This window comes from Polyergus mexicanus, unplaced genomic scaffold (assembly GCF_030449975.1).
Source record: "Polyergus mexicanus isolate NDT 795.1 unplaced genomic scaffold, iyPolMexi1.0 SCAF_21, whole genome shotgun sequence".
Taxonomy (NCBI): Eukaryota; Metazoa; Arthropoda; class Insecta; order Hymenoptera; family Formicidae; genus Polyergus; species Polyergus mexicanus.
Genome location: NW_027223341.1, coordinates 3290834 through 3312035, shown reverse-complemented (window position 1 = coordinate 3312035; position 21202 = coordinate 3290834). Strand labels below are relative to the sequence as shown.

The 21202-nt window shown below is 31.8% G+C and overlaps 1 protein-coding gene and 1 pseudogene across 2 annotated transcripts; one reads left to right on the top strand and one right to left on the bottom strand.

The window, feature by feature from the left end:
- LOC138942189 (uncharacterized) overlaps nucleotides 1-9722 on the bottom strand; it is a 351185-nt pseudogene extending 341463 nt beyond the window's left edge.
- On the top strand, nucleotides 348-20611 carry LOC138942005 (uncharacterized). Of its 2 annotated transcripts, XM_070312025.1 has the most exons (8): nucleotides 348-721; nucleotides 2136-2348; nucleotides 5941-6047; nucleotides 8882-8982; nucleotides 9088-9207; nucleotides 9388-9708; nucleotides 19844-20022; nucleotides 20172-20611. In XM_070312025.1, the coding sequence occupies exons 6-8, from the start codon at nucleotides 9559-9561 to the stop codon at nucleotides 20551-20553; spliced, it is 711 nt and encodes a 236-aa protein (XP_070168126.1). In that variant the 5' UTR covers nucleotides 348-721; nucleotides 2136-2348; nucleotides 5941-6047; nucleotides 8882-8982; nucleotides 9088-9207; nucleotides 9388-9558; the 3' UTR covers nucleotides 20554-20611. The 2 variants fall into 2 exon arrangements, with proteins under 2 accessions (XP_070168126.1, XP_070168125.1); XM_070312024.1 differs by lacking the exon at nucleotides 5941-6047 and having other exon boundaries at nucleotides 9105-9207.
- Nucleotides 20612-21202: the final 591 nt, after the last annotated feature.

Sequence of the window (21202 nt, the reverse complement as noted above, 5' to 3'; positions counted from 1 at the left end):
GCGATGAACTGTTTGCTACATGGGGTGTATGTGTGAGAGAGAACGTATACGCGTATACATACAAATACACATTCTCTCTTTCTCACTCACTGACTCTTACCTTGTATGTAGAGATTCGTTGCCCTTATACGACTCAATAAGTAATATTTCCGTGTGATACAACGAGTAACTAGCAAACTTTTTTTCACTCACAAATTGTACCACTTATCGAACTTTTACGTATTAATCCACGCACTTTATCGATAAACTGAATTTATTAAAAAAAACGATGTTATTATACGTCATTATATTTTCATATTTTATAGTTTTATGTTTTCGAAACTATCAAATTTACAATGTCGGAGGCTTTAGCCGATCACGGGACACATGATAGCGTCCGCGTCGATCACGCGTAATGTGATACATTCAGTTGTTCGGCAGCCGGCAGCCGGCAACGCTAGTACCGATATAACTTGCTTGTGTCGTCGCGCAGTTTCCGCATCGAATAACGCGTTTCTTTCTTCGAGATATTTTAATAATTAATCGGTAGTAATCGGTAGATTGTGATTAACCGTTATAATCGTTAATAAATTCAATTTATCGCTAAAGTGCGTAGATTAATTCGTAAAAGTTCTATAAGTGGTACAATTTATGAGTGAAAAAAGTTTGCTAGTTACTCGTTCTATCATACGGAAGTATTACTTATTGAGTCGTATGAGGGCAACGAATTACTACATAAAAGGTAAGAATCAGTGTGAGAGAGAGAGAGAGAGAGAGAGAGACAGAGTGCATGTGTGCGATCAACTGTTTGCTACACGCGATAGGTGTAAAAGAGAAAGACAAAGAAGAGAGAAAGAGAGTGCGTGTGTGCGATCAGCTGTTTGCTACATACGATGGGTGTAAAAGAGACAGAGAGGGAGAAAAAGAGAGAGAGAGAGAGAGAGAATGTGTATGTGTGTGTATACGCGTATACGGTCTCTCTCACACATACACTCCATCGTATGTAGCAAACAGTTAATCGCAGCGAGCGCCTCACGTAATCACCAGCATCGGACGGTGAGTTGCGCCACCTCTGCCGCGTACGCGGCCCGTAATTCGTTAACTATTTTGGCTTATAATTTAAAAACTAAGCCTCGAAAAAAATTTTGGCAAAGGAAAAATCGTCTTAGAATAGTGTCAAGTATATGACATTGTAAGGACAGAAGGTTGTTTTGAATCACCCTGTATAAAAGTATTGTTATATTTAATGTTTTTAAAGTGTTATTCTAAAATGTCTGTAGTCCTTCAAGTTATTTATTATATGTATATACATTTGTAATAATTCGTAAAACTTATTCTATAAAAAATTTTAGCAAAAATCTTCTTGTGACTAATAATTAACGTATTGTACATATAATTTTTAAAGTTTTGTGGCAGTGTAAAGTTTTGTTTCCCAATTTTTTCGTATAATTCATGCATAGGATATTTTTGATAATTCAAGGCATACAGATGTGTAGAATTCGCCAATCTAAACATGAAATTTTGTAACATTTTACAGATTTTGCAATATTCAAAAATTAATTGCATAATATTAGCGAATGAATCGGTGGCCGTATTTTGAGTCATGATCTTAAAGAAAATTTGAACAAGAATTTGTTAACAATCATCTGTGTATAGCAACTGCAGACGATATATAGCGACTAGCGTTTTAATACAATCCCATTTTCTACATTTAAAATTTTTAGTCTCAAAAATTATATCTAAAATATTCCTATATTATATAATTATTGATTATTCGAAGGATTAATGATTCTTCGAATAATCAACAGTTCTAATGAATATTTAAGTCTGATCCACTTAACCAAAAATTTTAAATATTATTATGCTAGAGGATGGGAATCACTCGTTAGGCGATTGTAAACAAATCGCAGCATTTTCATAAAGATTATGATTCCAGAACACAGATTTTCGCACATGCGTTCGCTAATATTCAATAATTAATTGCTTATTAATAATAATAAATACCGTGAAATATGCAAAATGTCACATGGCTATCGTATTTAATTTGGCGAACTATACCTACACACGCTGAATATCCGTAGTCACCCTGTATATGCTTATAATTTACTTTCATACATATAAGTATTTTTTTAAATAATACCTTACTTTTCTTCTAGCATCTCCTTATGGATCAACAAAAAGGACTCGTTGGTCTCAGGAAGAAAAGGAAATAGCACTAAAAGTATTTTCTGAATATATGAAAAAACTGAAACTACCATCTTTACGAGAGATTCAAACAATAAGAAAAAAATACACATCTCTTGCTAAACGTACATCGCCACAAATAAAAACATGGCTTTATAATCAACAGAAAGCTTTACAACGAAAATGTAAGTTTTTATTATTATATTAATGTAACGATGCACCCCCCATCGTTACCCGGCACGTAACCAGCCGGAAGTCTGCCGCCCGGCGAACACCAGCCGGGCAGTGGCAGAGGCGCCGAGCGCTCTTTTTTAAGACTTCAATCACCGCGGTTGGAATAAACAACCATACAGCCGTTATACGGCCGCCGTTACGCCGAAGCCCGAGCACAGCCGAACGCTGCCGGAAGATCCCGAGCGTCACCCGCCGAAACGCCGCGTCGTTTCGCCCAGGGGAAGCGACGCGTTTACCGAAATTTACCCGCCGAAAACAACGCGTCGTTATCTCCACCCGGGGGCGAACGACGCAATTACCGATAGACGCTCGGGTATAAAAAGACAGCGTTTCGGCAGCTCAGGACCAGAACCCAGAACGATTCCTGAATCCGCTCGAGCAGTACCCTCCGAGATACCAGAACCGATCCTGAAATTCGCAGCAACGACGGAACGTGAGGTTGACGTGTTCGCAGCCTCCGCCGAGCATTCTCGGTTTCCGTGCAGTCTCCGAATTCCTGACACGAATCCGACTAACTCGACGAGAGCGGAGTGTTCGCCGCTCTCCTAGTTTACGGTCACTCATCCGACCACTCCAGCCAGCCGGACCGTGGGTTTGCGAGTTCGCTGCCCCGTCGAGTTTTCTCGACTCCGCCGCGCTATCCGCAACTCCGCGAACGAAAGCAGGGACGGAGAGTTCTCCGCCCGGTCGAGGGTACTCGATCTCCGATCGCACTCCCCTACCACTGGGAATACGCGATAAATCCCGCGACCACGATCAACGCTATTTTAATACTTGCGAATTATAATCACCGCGCCGAAGTACCTATCATCTAATATTTCATTATATTCCGCGCGCCGTCAAAATAAACACGGCCTTGCCGTACACGCGCCGACCGACCGCGCCCAATTTCTTGCGCGTCTCGCGCGCCGTCAAAATAAACACGGCCTTGCCGTACACGCGCCGACCGACCGCGCCCGATTTCTTGCGCGTTTCGCGTGCCGTCAAAATAAACACGGTTTTACGAATATTATAAGCGGTTCGATATATCGAACATCGCGCACCGAATAACATTGCATCTAGCGCGTTGCATCATCCGCCGCGCGCTCACTATTGTAAATCGACCATTGCCGAACGAGGCAAATAAAGACGATATCTGTTAACTAAATCTTTTGTGTGTCTCACCTTTTCACGAACCCTGATCCCGACCGAGCTCATCCACGCACTCGCGAAAAGTGATCCCGTTACATTAATAATAACAAATACTTTTAAAATTAATATATATTTAATATATACTTATAATTAATACATATATATTTATAATAATATACTAAAGTTCTCAACATTCAAAGAAGATATAAATTCTTTAGTTTTTTATTAGGAAGTTCAAAGATCTTCAAATTTTTTCATTATTTCTATTTTTTATGGATTTCAGAGTTGCTGTAATTTCAACGCAAAAAATTTTAAAAACATGTTGACAACAAACTTAGTTTTTCGATCTTCTATGTTATTTGAAACATGTTGATTATGTATTGGTGTCATATTTTGTATAGTGATGTAAAATTATTTGTACAAACTATTTGCCATTACTTTCATCATTAATATGACACAAATATATAATAAACACGTTACAAATAATATGAAATAACGAAAGTATACACATTAAAATATGTACCTTCACAAATGCACTTATTGAAACGCTAAAAATAATATACTTCTTACTTTTTTCAAAACTAAAATTACTAAAATAGTATTTTCTTAGTATTTTTTAATATTATAATCGGAAAAGAAATAATAACAGCATCAGTTTCATTAATTAGTACAAAACACAGTCTCAGAATCATCAACAGTATTAATAATATGAATGACAGTATCACTCTCATTGTTAATATATATATTTATATACATATAACAATGAGACTGATACTGTTATTATTTCTTTTAAAATAATGATAGAGAAATGTACAAAATGTTTAAATTAATATATTTCAAGAACAATGATACTCGCTGCGATTCACTATTAATACTATATTTTGATGGTACTGATACTGTTATTATTTCTTTTAAGATTGTAATTTCTTTTAGGATAATGACAGAGAAATATACCAAATGTTCAATTTAATGTATTTCGAGTGTAATTTTTATAAGTTTATAAGAATGATATTGCAGAGTACAAACTATTGTAAGAAACATTGAAAGCGAATAGCATACGTAGATTTTATCATCGAATATTAGTGCAAGGTATGACTATAAGCATAGAAAATATTGTAATTAACAGTTTTGTTTTTTATTAATTTGAAATACCAGTAAATGTACTTATGTGAGAGGAGATAATAACAGTATCAGTTTCATTAATAGTATAAATCACAGTATCAGTATCATCAATAGTATTAATAGTATGAATTACAGTATAAGTCTCATTGTTAATATATATACAAATATGCAATAATATAAATATACATATTACTAATGAGACTGATACTGTGATTTATACTATTAATAATATTGATGCTATTGACACCGTCATTATTTCTTTTAAGATTGTAATTTCTTTTAGAATAATGATAGAGAAACATACAAAATGTTTAAATTAATATATTTCAAGAACAATGATACTCATGCTGTGCTTCACTATTAATACTATATTTTGATGATACTGATACCCAGACAGCACAAAACATCCTCAGGATCATCCTGAATATGTCCTGGACGGTTCAGGACATTTGTAGGATGTTTTAAGATATATTATTATAAATATATTTATAAAAATTTAATATGCATACATAATTATTTTTAGTTGTGTCGGCTATTTAATATAATTTAGAAATCTTAAGTATTATAATAAGTATTAATGTCTTATAAATGTCCACTGGATAACCCTTGGATGTCTGTAGGATATATTTGCCCTGTCTATTATATTGGATGTCTTTTGGATTTCCAGAGGACATATACATGTACAATTAATTGTTAACATTAATTTCGTTTAATATTAATAATTGAATTTGATGCGCACATTTTCATATATCCAAAATTATTATTTATTTAATATTTTATGAGAAATGTTACTGTTCGCAACATTCCAAAAACTTTACAAACAATAGTATTCAACCGCTAGTTCCTTTGTTTACCGCTATGCGACACGCGAACGTATTTGAGATTTGGTCATGAAAATTATATAAAGCTTGCAAAGAGCAACTGACAGGAAATTACAAATGTAATTATTTTCTATCAGTTCAATTTCTGATGCAATCCCAACATAGGAAATTCAGATATTGGATTGTTTAGAAAATATTACACAACTCAAACCCGGGAGCCAAACCTAAAATATTCATGTACAGCACGAAAGACTCAAATATTAAAGAACGGTGAACTATTTTTAATATTAGATTTTTAATATTGGCAGTAAATAACAAAACATAATTTTAATTTATATTGAAATTTTAAAATTTGCTCCTTGAAACATACGAAAAATATCCCTAACATATAAAAATCCTTAGGATGTTCCACAGGATCTCCCTGGATTCTCCAGAGGTTAATATACGGCTATCATTTACTCTTCCTCAGGACATCTAGAGGAGATCTGAGGATTACAATGGGATATCCTGAGGATGTCCTACATGTATGTCCTGGATGCCCTTTGGACGTCCTAAGGACATCCTTATGCTGTCTGGGTACTGTTATTATTTCTTTTAAGATTGTAATTTCTTTTAGAATAATGATAGAAAAACATACAAAATGTTTAAATTAATATATTTCAAGAACAATGATACTCATGCTGCGCTTCACTATTAATACTATATTTTGATGATACTGATACTGTTATTATATTTCTTTTAAGATTGTAATTTCTTTTAAGATAATGATAGAGAAATATACAAAATGTTTAATTCAGCTTTTAATTCTATATTTAATTTTTATATTATAATTCTATATGTAATATATGCTTTTGCACGTGATACATTAAATTATATTTCATTTTTATCGTTTCTAATGGATAATAAATAATACTATACAAACAGATCTGTTCTTTATAGCTGCACTAGTTCATTTAAATTTAAAGCATTATAAATTAAAATTTTGCACCTAGTATAATTTCAGTAGAAATATTAGCACAATAATACTATCAACTATTAAACATGTCATTAGAGTTTAGTAAACAAAAAATAATATTCTGATTTAAAATTAGAGTCTTACACTGTAATGAGGCATTGAAATAGGATGTGAGGTTAAAAAATATGATTTCCACTACAAGGATTAACGTATTAAATTTTAAATTTGATAAAGCTACGATTATTAAAGCGATACAACGGGCCAAAATCGCATTGCCATTGCCTGAGTTCTTCGCGTCTAATGAATCTATCTCTTAAATAACAGCAATTTTTAAAGAAATTGACGCGTTGTTCAAAAACTATATTATTTAACATACTATGTGCTATTGAAATTACGCCATTAATATTTCACGAATTGTATCTTTTTCTACATTGTGTTCATTATAAAGGCGGAACGGCCCTATAACGTCGAGATTTCGGCCCGCTATATCGCTTTAATAATCGTCAGCTTATTAATTTTAAAAATCTAATGCGTCAATCCTTGTAGCGGAAATCATGTAGAATAATGTTTTTCTCGAATAGTATTAATATTTTTAATGGTAGTCGAGATTAAAGCGAAGAATGTATCTGACGCGAACGATTTCGGCAAAGGCGGCGCGATTCCAGCCCGCTTTATCGCTTTAATGATCATAAGCTTACCAATTTTAAAATTTTAATGCATCAATCTTTGTAGCGGACATCATGTAGAATAATGTCCTTCTTTAATAACATCGATATCTTTAATAGTAACTGAGATTAAAGCGAATAATGTATCTGACGCGGACGATCTCGGCAAAGGCGTCACGATTTCTGCCCGCTATGTCGCCTTAATATAATCGAAATTATATTTATTTCAAAATGCTAACGCGTTAATCTTTATAATGAAGAGCACGAACAATAGTGTCTTTCTCGAATAACATCTATATTTGGTGATAGCCGAGATCAAAACGAAAAGTAAGTTTTTCTGAAGGAGTGTGTGTGTGTAGATAACTACTTCGGTGTAAAGCATGACAACCGCTAAAGAATCCAATGTCGTCCAACGGTTGCATTTTTTCTCGTGTTCTGTATTATTGGAATTATGACATTAATATCTTAATAATTTTATATTTATGATTCTCTAAACATAACAATGCGACGAGATTTTACATTATCGCCAGTATCCTTCGCGTCAGACACATATTTTGTTTTGATTTCGACTACCATTATAAGTATCGATGTTATGCGAAAATGATATTATTCTACATAATCTCCGCTACTAGAATTAACGCATTAAAATTTTAAAATGAATAAATCTATAATCAGCAAAGCTCTAAAATGTGCCGAAATCGCGACATTTTTGCCGAGATCGTCCGCGTCAGATACATTATTCGCTTTGATCTCGACTATCGTTAAACATATCGATGTTATTGGAGAAAGACATTATTCTATATGATCTCCGCTACAAAGATTCACTCATTAGATTTTAAAATAAATGAGCTGACGATTATTAAAGCGATATAGCGAGCCGAATTCTCGACATTATATAGGGCTGTTCCGCCTTTATAATGGACACAATTTAGAAAGAGATACAATTTTTAAAATATTAATGGCGTAATTTCAATAGCATACAGTAAAATTATGTAGTTCTCGAACAACGCGTTAATTTCTTTAAAAAATTCTGTGATTTAAGAGATAGATTCATTAGACGCGAAGGACGCAGGCAAAGGCGACGCGATTTTGGCCCGTTGTATTGCTTTAATAATCGTAACTTTATTTATTTTAGAATCTAATGCGTCAATCCTTGTAGCGAAAATCGTGTAGAATAATGTCTTTCTTTATTAACAGCGATATCTTTGGCGGTAGTCGAAATCAAGGAGAAAAATTTATATTGCACGAGGGATATTGACGATAGTGTAAAAAATTTCGTCGCGCTATCATGTTTTAAGAATCATAAATATACAACTATTAACACTTTAATGCCATAATTTCAACAGTAAAAAGCACGGAAAAAATGCAGTCATTGGACGACATCGGTTTCTTTAGCGATTGCCGTGTTTTAGATCGAAGTTATTTATTATTGCCGGTACTCTTTCTGAATAACGTATTAATTTATGCAAAAAATAAATCTATATATAAATAAATAATAAAAATTTTCTAACAATGTTTTTTCTATGACTGCGGTCGATAAGAGATTAGTCGATATAGATGCATAATATTTTGGTGGTTGGTCAATGAAGTTAAAAGATTATAAAATTTCCTTATCATAATTGGTTAATGCAGTGTTTCGGAACATCCGTAGTTTTTTTTCCAATCATAGCGTAGCCTATATTACCTACTGCATACATGACAGTTATCTTAATCTCGCGTATTTTTGTCTGTGTTTATATTTAGTATGATCGCATTTATATTTTCAAAATATATATTTGTAAATTTTTTAGATTTTCTGATCTTACTGAAGTGTCATTGAATAAGCATTTTTTGCATGAAAGTGTTTGGGTGTCATGAGAATGTACAACAAATTCTTAAATGTTGCAACAAGGTACATGACAGTTATCTTAACCTCACGTGTTTCTCTCTATTATTATATTTATATCTAGTTATTATTTTTATAGTTTTTCAAAATATATATCTGTAAGCTTTTTAGATTTTCTAATCTTACAGAAAAGTGTCATTGAATAAACATTTTGTTCGTGAAAGTGTTTGGGTATTATAGGAATGTACAACAAATTCTAAAAATTTTGCAACGAGGTACATTATAATTAAAGTGAGTAATTTTATTATATTTTCATAATTCACATAATATTTTTAAGTATTGTGTCTTCTATTAAATTAAAAAAAAGATTGAATTGTGATGAAGACAGTTATATGAGTAAGATTGTTGTACAAAGGTAAATGATATAAAGTCATGTTTATTAATATTACATCATGTTTATTTTGATTTTAGCAAACTAGCGGAATGATTCACCAAATTAAACACAAAACAGAGAGCTGAGATCAAGAACATCCGAGAAACATACGACACACACTATACAAAAATAAATAATAATAACACATGGATTTTCGAGACAAAATAGAATTTTACTTACTTTTCAAGCTCCACAATATTCGTTGATCCATGTCGTCTCAGAAGTCTCGTCATTCCTTTCAGTCATTGACTGCCTGTCGCTTATTAGTGATCGGCCTTTTTATCATGTCCCCTTGGTTTCCCGGGAGGGGATTTGTCGGCTGGGCTACGTGCTACGTGTCGTGTCGCTCGATTGTGGCGGTAAGATCCGGATGCAAGCTAAAGGCAGTGTGACCAGAAACAGGTCCCGCGGCTCACGGCTCAGCAATGGAGGGGATAACGCACACAAGCGCGAACCGCGTACATGTGCGCTCTGCGCTTCGGTTAGTTTCGGAGAGTAGAGAAGAACAGACATATGTTTTCCGTCTTCTTCTCACTTTCTACCGAGCTGGCAACGAAGGCAATGTTGATCGCTTGGCTTATTACATACGACAGCGTTAAATGCTTTTCCGACTCGTGAACTTTTTATTATGTATATATATGTATATATATACATAGTTATATAAAACATTTTTTCGTTATGCTATATTAAGTTTTATTATTTATTATGATATGGTAAAAGTGATATATTTACGTATAAGGACATATGCGATTTCTTATTTCTTTACTTTAATAATTACTTTATTAATTATTTACATAAATATATATTTGTGTAAAATTATAAATATTACAATAATATAAGAACAAAGAGTGAATGGACTTCCACACCACCTATGAGGTTCCACTAATGGCGCGTTAGATTTTTTTATTATGTGGATCTTCGCCTGGAGCCCTATTGTACCACATTTTATTGATATCTCTTGTAGACATAATATTTTTTTACATATTTACTTTATTATGTCTTTTGCAAACATAATATCTATTACAGACATGAAAATTTTTAGACGTGCCTTTTACAAATATGGTGTCTTTTGGAAACATAATATCTATTACCGACATGATATTTTTACAAGAAAATAAGTAAAGCAACTATTTTTATTATATTATATTATATGAATAATAATGGCCATAAAATATAAGTCATTATCTTCTGAACATTATTATTGCATATCGGTAGATGTTGAGGGACCAGCAATATCACAAACATCTGCAGCATATAATGTAAGACTGCTTTTTTGTTTTTTAGGAGGAGTGTTATATAATTTGTCCGACGACATGAGAGATAAATGCTTCTCATCAATCTCCATGTTTAGAATGGTTTCTTTTCTTGCTTTCAATGCTGATTTCAAAACACAAATAGCATTTATAGAGGAAGACGAAAGTTTATTTCGTTTTTTTGTTTTTAAATCTGTTAAAACAGAAAACATTCTTTCTGGATCGGCATTCGAATTTGGAAGTGATCTAACAGCATTCAAAAGACGTTTGAGATTGGGATATTTATCAATATTAGTGGAATACTGACTTTGTAAAATTTGTTTCCACATATCATCAAAGCTTAATTTTAATAGCTTTTCCTTTTCTGTTATTGTAAAATCTAGATGTAAAGTAAGCCATTCTTTCTTCAAACCGTTTTCGTCAAACCCGCCAAGAGTTTCAGCGATAAAAGAAACATCATTGAATGATGTTTCTCTATCAATATCTAATAATACTAGGTTATGTTCGAAAACTTTTAATTTTGATAAAAATTTATCATTAATTGGTAATCTTTTATAAATTTCCTCGGCGGCAGTTACATAAAATTGCAAACAATTCTTTCGAACATTTGCAACTATATCTGCATGTCCTTCCTTCATTAATTCATCGAGGTAGTCTTCACATTCAGATCCTAAAGAAACTTCTTCTAACAATTTTTGATTCTCCTTTTCATCAAATTTAATATTATCACATAAATTATTCAAATGCTCTGACTTTAAAAAATGTTTGCAAAATGTGGTTAAAAGTTCTACTGACTTTGGCTGCAATAAATGTATTCTATTTTCCACAGCTTGGAAAAATGCATTAAATGAATTAAAAAAATTTAAAATATGCTGTAAAAATAAGAAATAGGCTTTTATATCTAGATTTTGCATCATAGATAATAAATATGTTCCAGACTTTGTTCTTTCGCTTATAGTAATTTCATTCAGAAATAACTTGATAATATCCCAAGACTCAAGAAGTCTTTCAACACATGAATGATGAGAAAGCCACCGTGTATCAAACAACTTTAAAATTTTTAGGTTTGTTTGCTGAAAACATTCACAGAACTCTTGATAAATTGCCGAACGTTTTGGACTACCGTTAATAAAATTCACGATTTTTTTTTTAAATTCCTCGCAATAATCCGGTACTTTAGCGCATGTGGCATGCGCAACTAATGCAGTGGAATGACAAGGACATGGAAGTGTAATTAAATTTTTACACATCTCTTTCAGCTTTTTTTTTTAAATGAAAGATGTTTTCCCGTCATTACGGATGCATTGTCACATGATAAAGCAACAATATTTAAAAATGGAATATTCAATTTCCACATTTCAGCTTTAAAAGCATTAAACAATTTTTCTGCGCTGCAGTCTCTCGCATCAATATTAATTAATTTTACTAATTACGAGCGAATGTTTAATGTTTTCGAATCAACATGCCGAACAAGAAACGTCATCCATTTTTCATTTGAAATATCAGATGTTTCATCAATAAAAATTGAAAATTTAATGTTTTGAATGCTGTTAACTATATGATCCGTCTCAATCGGACATAACACATTTGAAATTATACTTGTACATTTTGTTTGGCCCATACTCATATTTTTCAAAACATTAAAATCTTTTCCTATTTCTTGAAAAAGAGTAAGAATATCTTTTGCCGTTCGATGCAAAATATTTTTATCAGCAATTAACGCGGCATATCGAATTTCTGCTGATTTCTTTCGCTCTTCAAATGACAAAAGTGATTCGTTCACATTCATATCTTCACTGGATTTGTTTGTTTCATTTTCTTTACATTTTATAATATGTTGCTTGGATTCTGCGTGACGATAGATTTGAGACAAACCACCAATAACAGATATATTACAAAACGCGCAGAAAAATGAATTAACGTCATCTGATACTTCGCGTAGCCATGGCTTAAACAAATCGATCTCTAACCATTGTTGTTTAAAACGTTTTCGTATTATTGTATTTGAACTTATATTGTTATTATTTAATAATGATGCATTTTCTTTATGACACGCAGAATCCGCATGTCTTATAACGTGCGATAAACCGTACGAAAAATTTTTATTACATATAATACAATGGAAAAGGCTATCGTCAAATGATACTTTGCGTATCCAAAATTTAAATCGATCATCACTAAGCCAAGCTTCTGAAAAGCTTCGCTTAGGTTTCTTTTTTAATGTATCACACATTTCTATATAGAATTGTCAACAACAAAGACTCTAAGAATGAAATATATACAGGGTGACCCATTTTAACTTAGGCAGCCAAATAACTCGAAAAATAAGCACACTACGAAAAAATGTTTAGAATCAAAATTTTGTCATTTCGAGGGGGACGTACAATGACGTTAAAATGAGCCCCCCACCCCTTCCCCTGGGCGGTGAGGGGGGGCAAGTTTGAAATCTTAAATGGGAACCCCTATTTTTTATTGCATATTCGGAATCTTTGGCTAAAAACACATACAATTTGTCTGAAACATTTTTCTCGATTCATGATAGATGGCGCTGTAATCGACGAAATTCAATTTCTTCGATTTCTTCGTAACAATCTATGTGCCGTAGTTTGAGGGATTCCCAGTTCTCGTTCTATTTGACGGGTACTAATATGGGGATTTTGATGAACCATAGCCAAAACTGCGAGCAATCTAGGGTCATTATTATTATGAAGTCTATTCCTTCGCCTTTCGCGATGAAGTGGATTATTACGAGATCTCCTTTCAATGTTTATAATTTGTTGATCAGTAGGATGGCGGCGATTTGGGAATCGCTCCGCATAAGTACGGGCAGTAAGTCTGTAATTTCTACCACATTCGCCAAAGGTTATAAGAATATCGACTACTTCTGTAGGCGTATAATTTGCCATTTTACCAGAATTTTATCAGAGTACAAATGTTAAAAAAATACATAAACACTTGTGACTTTGGCACTAAATGGACAAAATTTTGGAGGGATACTTAGAGGAACTCCATCAGATGGAAAGTCCAAAATGTCTCGGTACTTTGCACCATTCAAGTTGCCTAAAGGGCAGGTTACGCTAAAAGCAGTTTCTTGAGAAGTAATTAATGAGTAATAAAAAATAATGAGAAGTTTGTTTTAAGACTAATTTCGAGTATTAACAATGAAAACGTGGTATTTTTATTGTTAATTTATTGCAGAATCGTAAGCATGGGTTCTCAGTAAGAGAAATCGAAGAAATTGAATTTCGTCGATTACAGCGCCATCTATCATGAATCGAGAAAAATGTTTCAGACAAATTGTATGTGTTTTTAGCCAAAGATTCCGAATATGCAATAAAAAATAGGGGTTTCCATTTAAGATTTCAAACTTGCCCCCCCTCACCGCCCAGGGGAAGGGGTGGGGGGGCTCATTTTAACGTCATTGTACGTCCCCCTCGAAATGACAAAATTTTGATTCTAAACATTTTTTCGTAGTGTGCTTATTTTTCGAGTTATTTGGCTGCCTAAGTTAAAATGGGTCACCCTGTATATATATAGATATAATGAATAAATATAATGAATAAATACAATGAATAAATATAATGAATAAATATAATGAATAAATACAATGAAGAATGTAATATAAATATATAAATATAACAGATAAAAATATAAATAAATTTGAGACTTACAATTGGAATAGTTCCATAAATTTTATCATTCGCGAATCTTGTCCGTAAAAGATATCACATAAGGTATAAGATAAAGTAGATATGTAAAATATATTATGTCTATAAAGGATATGAATAAACTTTCTGAACATTAAGATTTCATATAAGAGCACTGTTTAGAGAAAATTATTAAAACGAAAGGTAGCAGCGTAAAGAATTCCAGATAAGTTTGAATTGATATAATCTATTGAAATGAAATTTGGATTGATATAATTTATTGATTCTGTGCCCGCGTACTACTTATCTAGTCGACGTTTCGGCGAGAAAAGAGACGAGAGCCTATTCTACATGTTTAAAAACAACGAAATTGTTCCGAGACAATAACAAGAAAAAAATACTTTGTCAGCTGATTTGGGCATATCGAGACGAGCGGACACGACAGGCTGTGCGTTTATTTGTAAACACAAGCAGAAATCTGCTCGAGAAAAACAATGAACATATTGGACAATATTTCAGGTAAATATCATTAAAAATAATATCGGTAGTCTAAAGGAAAAATTTATTTTAATTGATGAAAGATTTATTTTTTGAATTTTATCATCCATGTATTTTGTCCGTAAAAGATATCACATAAGATATAAGATAAAGTAGAGATATGTAAAATATATTATTTCTATATAAGACATGAATAAAATGTGGTACAATAGGGCTCCAGGCAAAGATCCATGTAATAAAAAAATCTAACGCGCCATTAGTGGAACCTCATGGGTGGTATGGAAGTCCATTCACTCTTTGTTCTTATATTATTGTAATATTTATAATCTTACACAAACACATATTTGTGTAAATAATTAATAAAGTAATTATTAAAGTAATATAAAGTAATTAAAAAATTGCATATGTCCTTATATGTAAATATATTACTTTTACTATATCACAATAAAACTTATAAACTATAGCCAATGCTATACTAATATAGCATAACAAAAAAAAAAATATTATATATATATATATACATATATGCATAATAAAAAGTTCACGAGTCAGAAAAACGTTTAACGCTATCGTATGTAATAAGCCAAGCAATCAACATTGCTTTCGGCTGCGTTCCAATATTCACTGCCAGTACTGAAAATCTATAGTGCACGTGACGTGGACTATAGATTTTCAGTACTGGCAGTGAATATCGGAACGCAACCATCGTTGCCAGCTCGGTAGAAAGTGAGAAGAAGACGGAAACATATGTCTGTTCTTCTCTACTCTCCGAAACTAACCGAAGCGCAGAGCGCACATGTACGCGGTTCGCGCTTGTGTGCGTTATCCCCTCCATTGCTGAGCCGTGAGCCGCGGGACCTGTTTCTGGTCACACTGCTAAAGAGTTCTAAGTAGGACTTCTTTGCTTGCATTTTCGCAATTTGCTTATTTCGCGTTTTCGCAATGAAGTGATTCATTGCAAAAACGCGATGGGTCGCTCGGGTCGCGTGTGGTTCGCCTTGATAGCGCTTTGCTCGATCAACGCGTGATGTAAAGAACATATATGCTCAGTAAACACCAGTTGTTGCAGCAATATAACATGGAAATAACAAATAATATAACATAAGTTATTTGTTTGTTATATAACTGTAACATATTATGAGTATAACAAATGATATATTACATTTTGTTACTATACCGAAAATAACTGCAAAGTAACATTGTTACTTTTATGATATATAACATTTTTTATATACATTATAAAGTTGTTATATAATATGATTATTTTAAAAATATGAAATATATTACAAAATAGTTTAAAAAATATTTTAATATTTTTTCTTATTGACTTCATATTGTAATATATGTGAAATATATATATATATATATATATATATATGTGTGTGTGTGCGTGCGTGTGTGTGTGCGCGCGCGCGCGTGTGTAATATAAAAAGAATAAAACTTATTTTTATTTTTATTTTTATTTTTCTGCTATACACATTGTTTATTATATATTTTAATGAATATTATTTACATACACATTACATAATATATTTCTATTTTTCTTAGACGTACAATAATATAGTATAATGTAGATATAATAAAAATAGATATAGTACAATGACAAAAAATATTAAGAAGTACAAAAAAATAGTACATTATTTTCAAGAAATTAATCTTGATGATGTATCGAAGGAATTATAACAGATTTTTCATAATTAGGAAACGATAATTTTAAACATTATGTTTTTACTTTTTCAACTGAGATAGTAATCAGGAATAAAACAATTATTAATTACAACTATATTTAGATGTTTAGAATCACAAGGTTTAAAAAAAAGAGATTGTGTATTAGTAATTTTACTGCCACAAAGATATACGTTTCCATTTTGTAATAATATTTCATTTACCAGAATAATTATGTTACTTGATATTAAGCAGCAATTATTAGGTTTTTACGAAGAAATGATAAATTCTCTATATTCCAAGCGAGATATTTGAAATGAATTATTATAATGTATAATGGGATATGTTTCTTGTAATATTTTTTCTATGCGAAATACATTTTCTTCGTATAATCGATTTACCAGTTGCTGTAAAGGTTTTGGTGAATGCTTAATTTTTTGCCACAAAAAGGTTTTTCCTTGTTTGGCTAATTTTATTTTTAATGCATAAAAATATATTATTGCCATATAAATACAATGAATCATTATATTTATTAATTTTGGACATCTGGTCAAAGAGATTTTTCCTTATACGATTAGTTCTATTTTTAATGCATAAAAACATGTTATTGCCACGTAACTACAATGAATAAATGCATGTATTAACCTTGGTCATCTCGTCAAAGAGATTTTTCCTCATTCGACTAGTTCTATTTTTAATCCATAAAAACATATTATTGCCATAATTACAATAAATAATGATTTGAATATTTCATCAAAGAAATCCTTCCTGTTTGGCCAGTTTTATTTTTAATGCATAAATATCATCGTCATAATCAAAGAGAAATCATAATGACAAATAGTTGTCGGTTTATAAAATTGTTACGATTGCTAGAAAATAATATCAAATAAAAATTGGCACTCTTACTAAGCGTTAACTGTCTATTATTTTATTTATTGATAATACATGAAGTGTCGATACAGAAAAAGCAATAAGTTATAAAGTCTATTAGACATCCGTGTCTTCATACATTTGTTCTTCATCATTTTGTTAGCCGTTATTCTATTATTATTTCTCATCATACAATATTCACTTCCACATATAATTTTTTACTATAATTTAAATATACTAGAAAAACACAATGCGCGCTTTGCGCGCGCCATTTATTCTTTTTCATTAAACATTTTTAACGATATACACACAAAATAACTGTCAAAATATGCAATGACAGCCGCTCACGAAGTAAGCGCAATGACAGAACCAATCAGCATCGCGGAAAAGAGGCAACGATACACTTCGAGAATTTCGAGTATAGACATAATATACCTTGTTTAGATAGGGGAAAAACATTTTAGTTCACATGGATAACATTCTTTATTTTATTCATCATACGCTTACACCGGACACACATCCTTCGCTATATCCGACATTACGATCTTTATCAGCGGATTATTTGTAATATAGATATACGGTCATTTTATTCATTGCTTGCGCCTGCCTCCACCATTTCTGGAAGCAAAATTAAGTATCTGTGAGATGAGTCTGACCTATGCGAAAACTTATAGTCATATTATCATCTGCGAACCACTCGATAATATTGTAAGCGTATCGTAACACTATTATAAGTCTATCATCGCGTTCTGTATGTATTAACTCCGCCTCACGATCTCATGTGTTAAAATTTTTATTATTTTTATTGATAAGGACCCGAAGTGGCCGAAACGTTTGATTTAATATAACATTATATTATGTTATATAATATAATATTATAAATATAAATATTATGTGTTGCCAATATAAATATTACTGCATTATTTTTGATTGCTTAGTCTTTCACATTAAACACTTGCGCATACATCTACATTTAACATATACAATTATATTATTTATTTATTTATTAATTTATATACATACTTTTCTCTATTCGTCTCTTTTTCTCCCTCTTTCTCCCTTTTCTATTTCTCTCTCTCTCTCTCTCTCTCTCTTTCTTTTTCTTTTTTTTTTTTTAGAATCGTACACACCAGAGCATTAGACGTATACTGTTTTTGATGTGTGATTGTATATTATTTATTTATATACCCTCTATTTTACTCTTTTCCATCAAATAATTATTTGATTTTATCTTTATATCTAAACAATATGACTGAGCATGTACGAGATTAATTGCAAAAAAAATCGATTAGGTATAAAATGAGTATAAAATGTTGCTATATATTATATTATTGGTATATATTACGCATACGTATCCAGCCAGGTGCGCGCGCGCGCACACACACACGCTCACGCACACACACGTATACGTGCCATAAACTGTTATGTAAATGTATTTATAAAATTCCACGGAAATAATGATATCAAAAAATTGCGCCTATTAAAAATAAAGATTCGTAAAGAAATATCATAAGGCGTAGTAATACATGTGAAACGCAACAATAAAATTATAATAGTGTTACGATACGCTTACAACATTATACGCGATATGCATAGTCATCGAACTGCTCGATAGACCAGTTCTAGCCAAATTCAATACCAATCATCCTTTAATGATACTCTACTATTCATGTAAAACAATTTAGGGGTCTATTCTGTAATTTTTAACGATGTCATTAAAAATTATGTCATTGTGCAGCCAAAACGTATCGAAAAACAGCTGCGGAATGATATCTAACGAAATGATATTGTTAATGGTTACAGAATAGGCCCCTTAGTTTGATACCTCAAAACTTGACAGAAGTTAGAGCGTCCACAGACATTACTGAAAAATTCAGAGTTTCATAAAAAATGAACCCTGTCACCAATTCTCATCAAATTCAATACCAATCATCTTTTAATGATACTCTATTCATGTATAAAAGTTTAGTGCAATATCTCAAAATTTGCGAAAATTACAGCAACCACGCCCTTTTGGTGCATATACACACGTAAATACACACGGACGGACATTTTTTAGAAACGTGTCTTTCCGACGTTTTAGACTATTCTGAACACATTGGCATCGAAAACTAAAAAAAAAACAATTTCACGAAAACAAAGCTTCCTCTATGAGAAAGCAAAACATTATTCACGTAATAAATTTTTAAAATAAATAAAATCTTTTAATTGGCCATTGTTTGTTTATTTATTGCAGGGTTGGGAAGTAACGCGTTACTTGTAACGCCGTTACCGTTACAGTTACTTTTTTTCGGTAATTGTAACGGTAATGGCGTTACAAATTTTATTTATAACGGAAAAAGTAACTTCGTTACATTTTTCGGTAACGAGTAACGAATTTAACAGTTACTTTTATCGTTACTTTTTTCAAATTTTTTGATTTATTTAAGATATTATTCTTGCTATTGTGCGTGATAAAATTTTTATCTTAACCGTAAACCCGTAAGCAAATCGACCAATTAGCATTCTTATTATGTTGTAAAAATGCTTGAATGTGATTGATCAACTTATGGCTCTTGCAGACCAGTGCGATGACGCGACGCGCGATATCCAATGAGAGCTTTATCTTTTCGGAAAAGCAGAGCTCTCATTTACTACCAGTTCTAAGTACCTTGCAACGAAAATTAGAAAATCTCAATAAATCTGACCTTATAGATTTCCATTCATTAGTTGAAGCTATTCAGCAAGGTTTAAATAAAAGGTAACTTATTAATTTGATTAATACATATGTTATTTAATTTTAAATAAGGATTTAATTGAAAAACATTATTTTATTTTAAACTATTGATTCAAAAGTATTAATTTCAATAAAACAAACAATGTCGCTTAATTTACTATATTTGATTTTAGATTTCGTACAATATTTGAAACAGAAGAAATAATAATAGCAGCATGTTTACATCCAAAATTTAAGTTAAACTGGTTAACCGGAGAAAAAAGAAAACGTGCTGAAAATTACGTGGAGGATTTATTGGGAATCCGATCAACTGAAAATTCTTCAAAAGCTGGAAAATCTGACGATCACGATGATTTTTTCATTTTTGAGCAAAAAACGGTGCAAAATGAATCTGAACAAGAAGAATTGCAACGGTTTTTAAAATCAAATAATTGTAATATAGAAATGTTAAACGACTATCCAAAACTTAAAAAACTTTTTATTAAATATAATACAGCTCTACCAAGCAGTGCCAATCTGAAGAAAGAATGTTTAGCATCGGTGACTCTGTATTAACACCACAAAGAGGGCATTTAAATGATGATACTATGGAGCAACAAATTTTATTAAAAATTAATAAAGAATTTCGATAAAATTTAATCATTTATTTTGTAATAAACCTTGAATGAAACCTTGCTTACAATTTTTTAAAAGTTTTTCTTATGCAAAATAATTTATTAGTTTGTATTGTAAAAAAGTAACGGAAATTGTAACGACTCGTTACTTTTTAGTAACTGTAACGGTAACGAGTTACTTTTTAAAATTAGTAACGAGTAACGGTAACGAGTTACTTTTTAGAAAAAATAACGGTAACGGTAACGAGTTACTTTTATAAAGTAACTTTCCCAACCCTGATTATTATTACGTACATTATGGAAGAAACGGACGACTGGTTAATCTTTTACCAGGATCACCGGGCCATTCGATTGTTGGAAATGCATCACAGGCATATATTTCAGCAGGCAAGTATAAAATTTCTAATCTATTTACATTAATTGATAGATGACTCGTAATTCATGCATACATACAAGTAAAAATTAAATTCATAAAAACTTATGATCTAGAACGTAGTATACCTATCAAAAGTATGCAAATTACATATCTCACAAAACTAAGACTTTTCTCTTGGCAATATCCATTTGCAAATCATTATCACAATTATTAT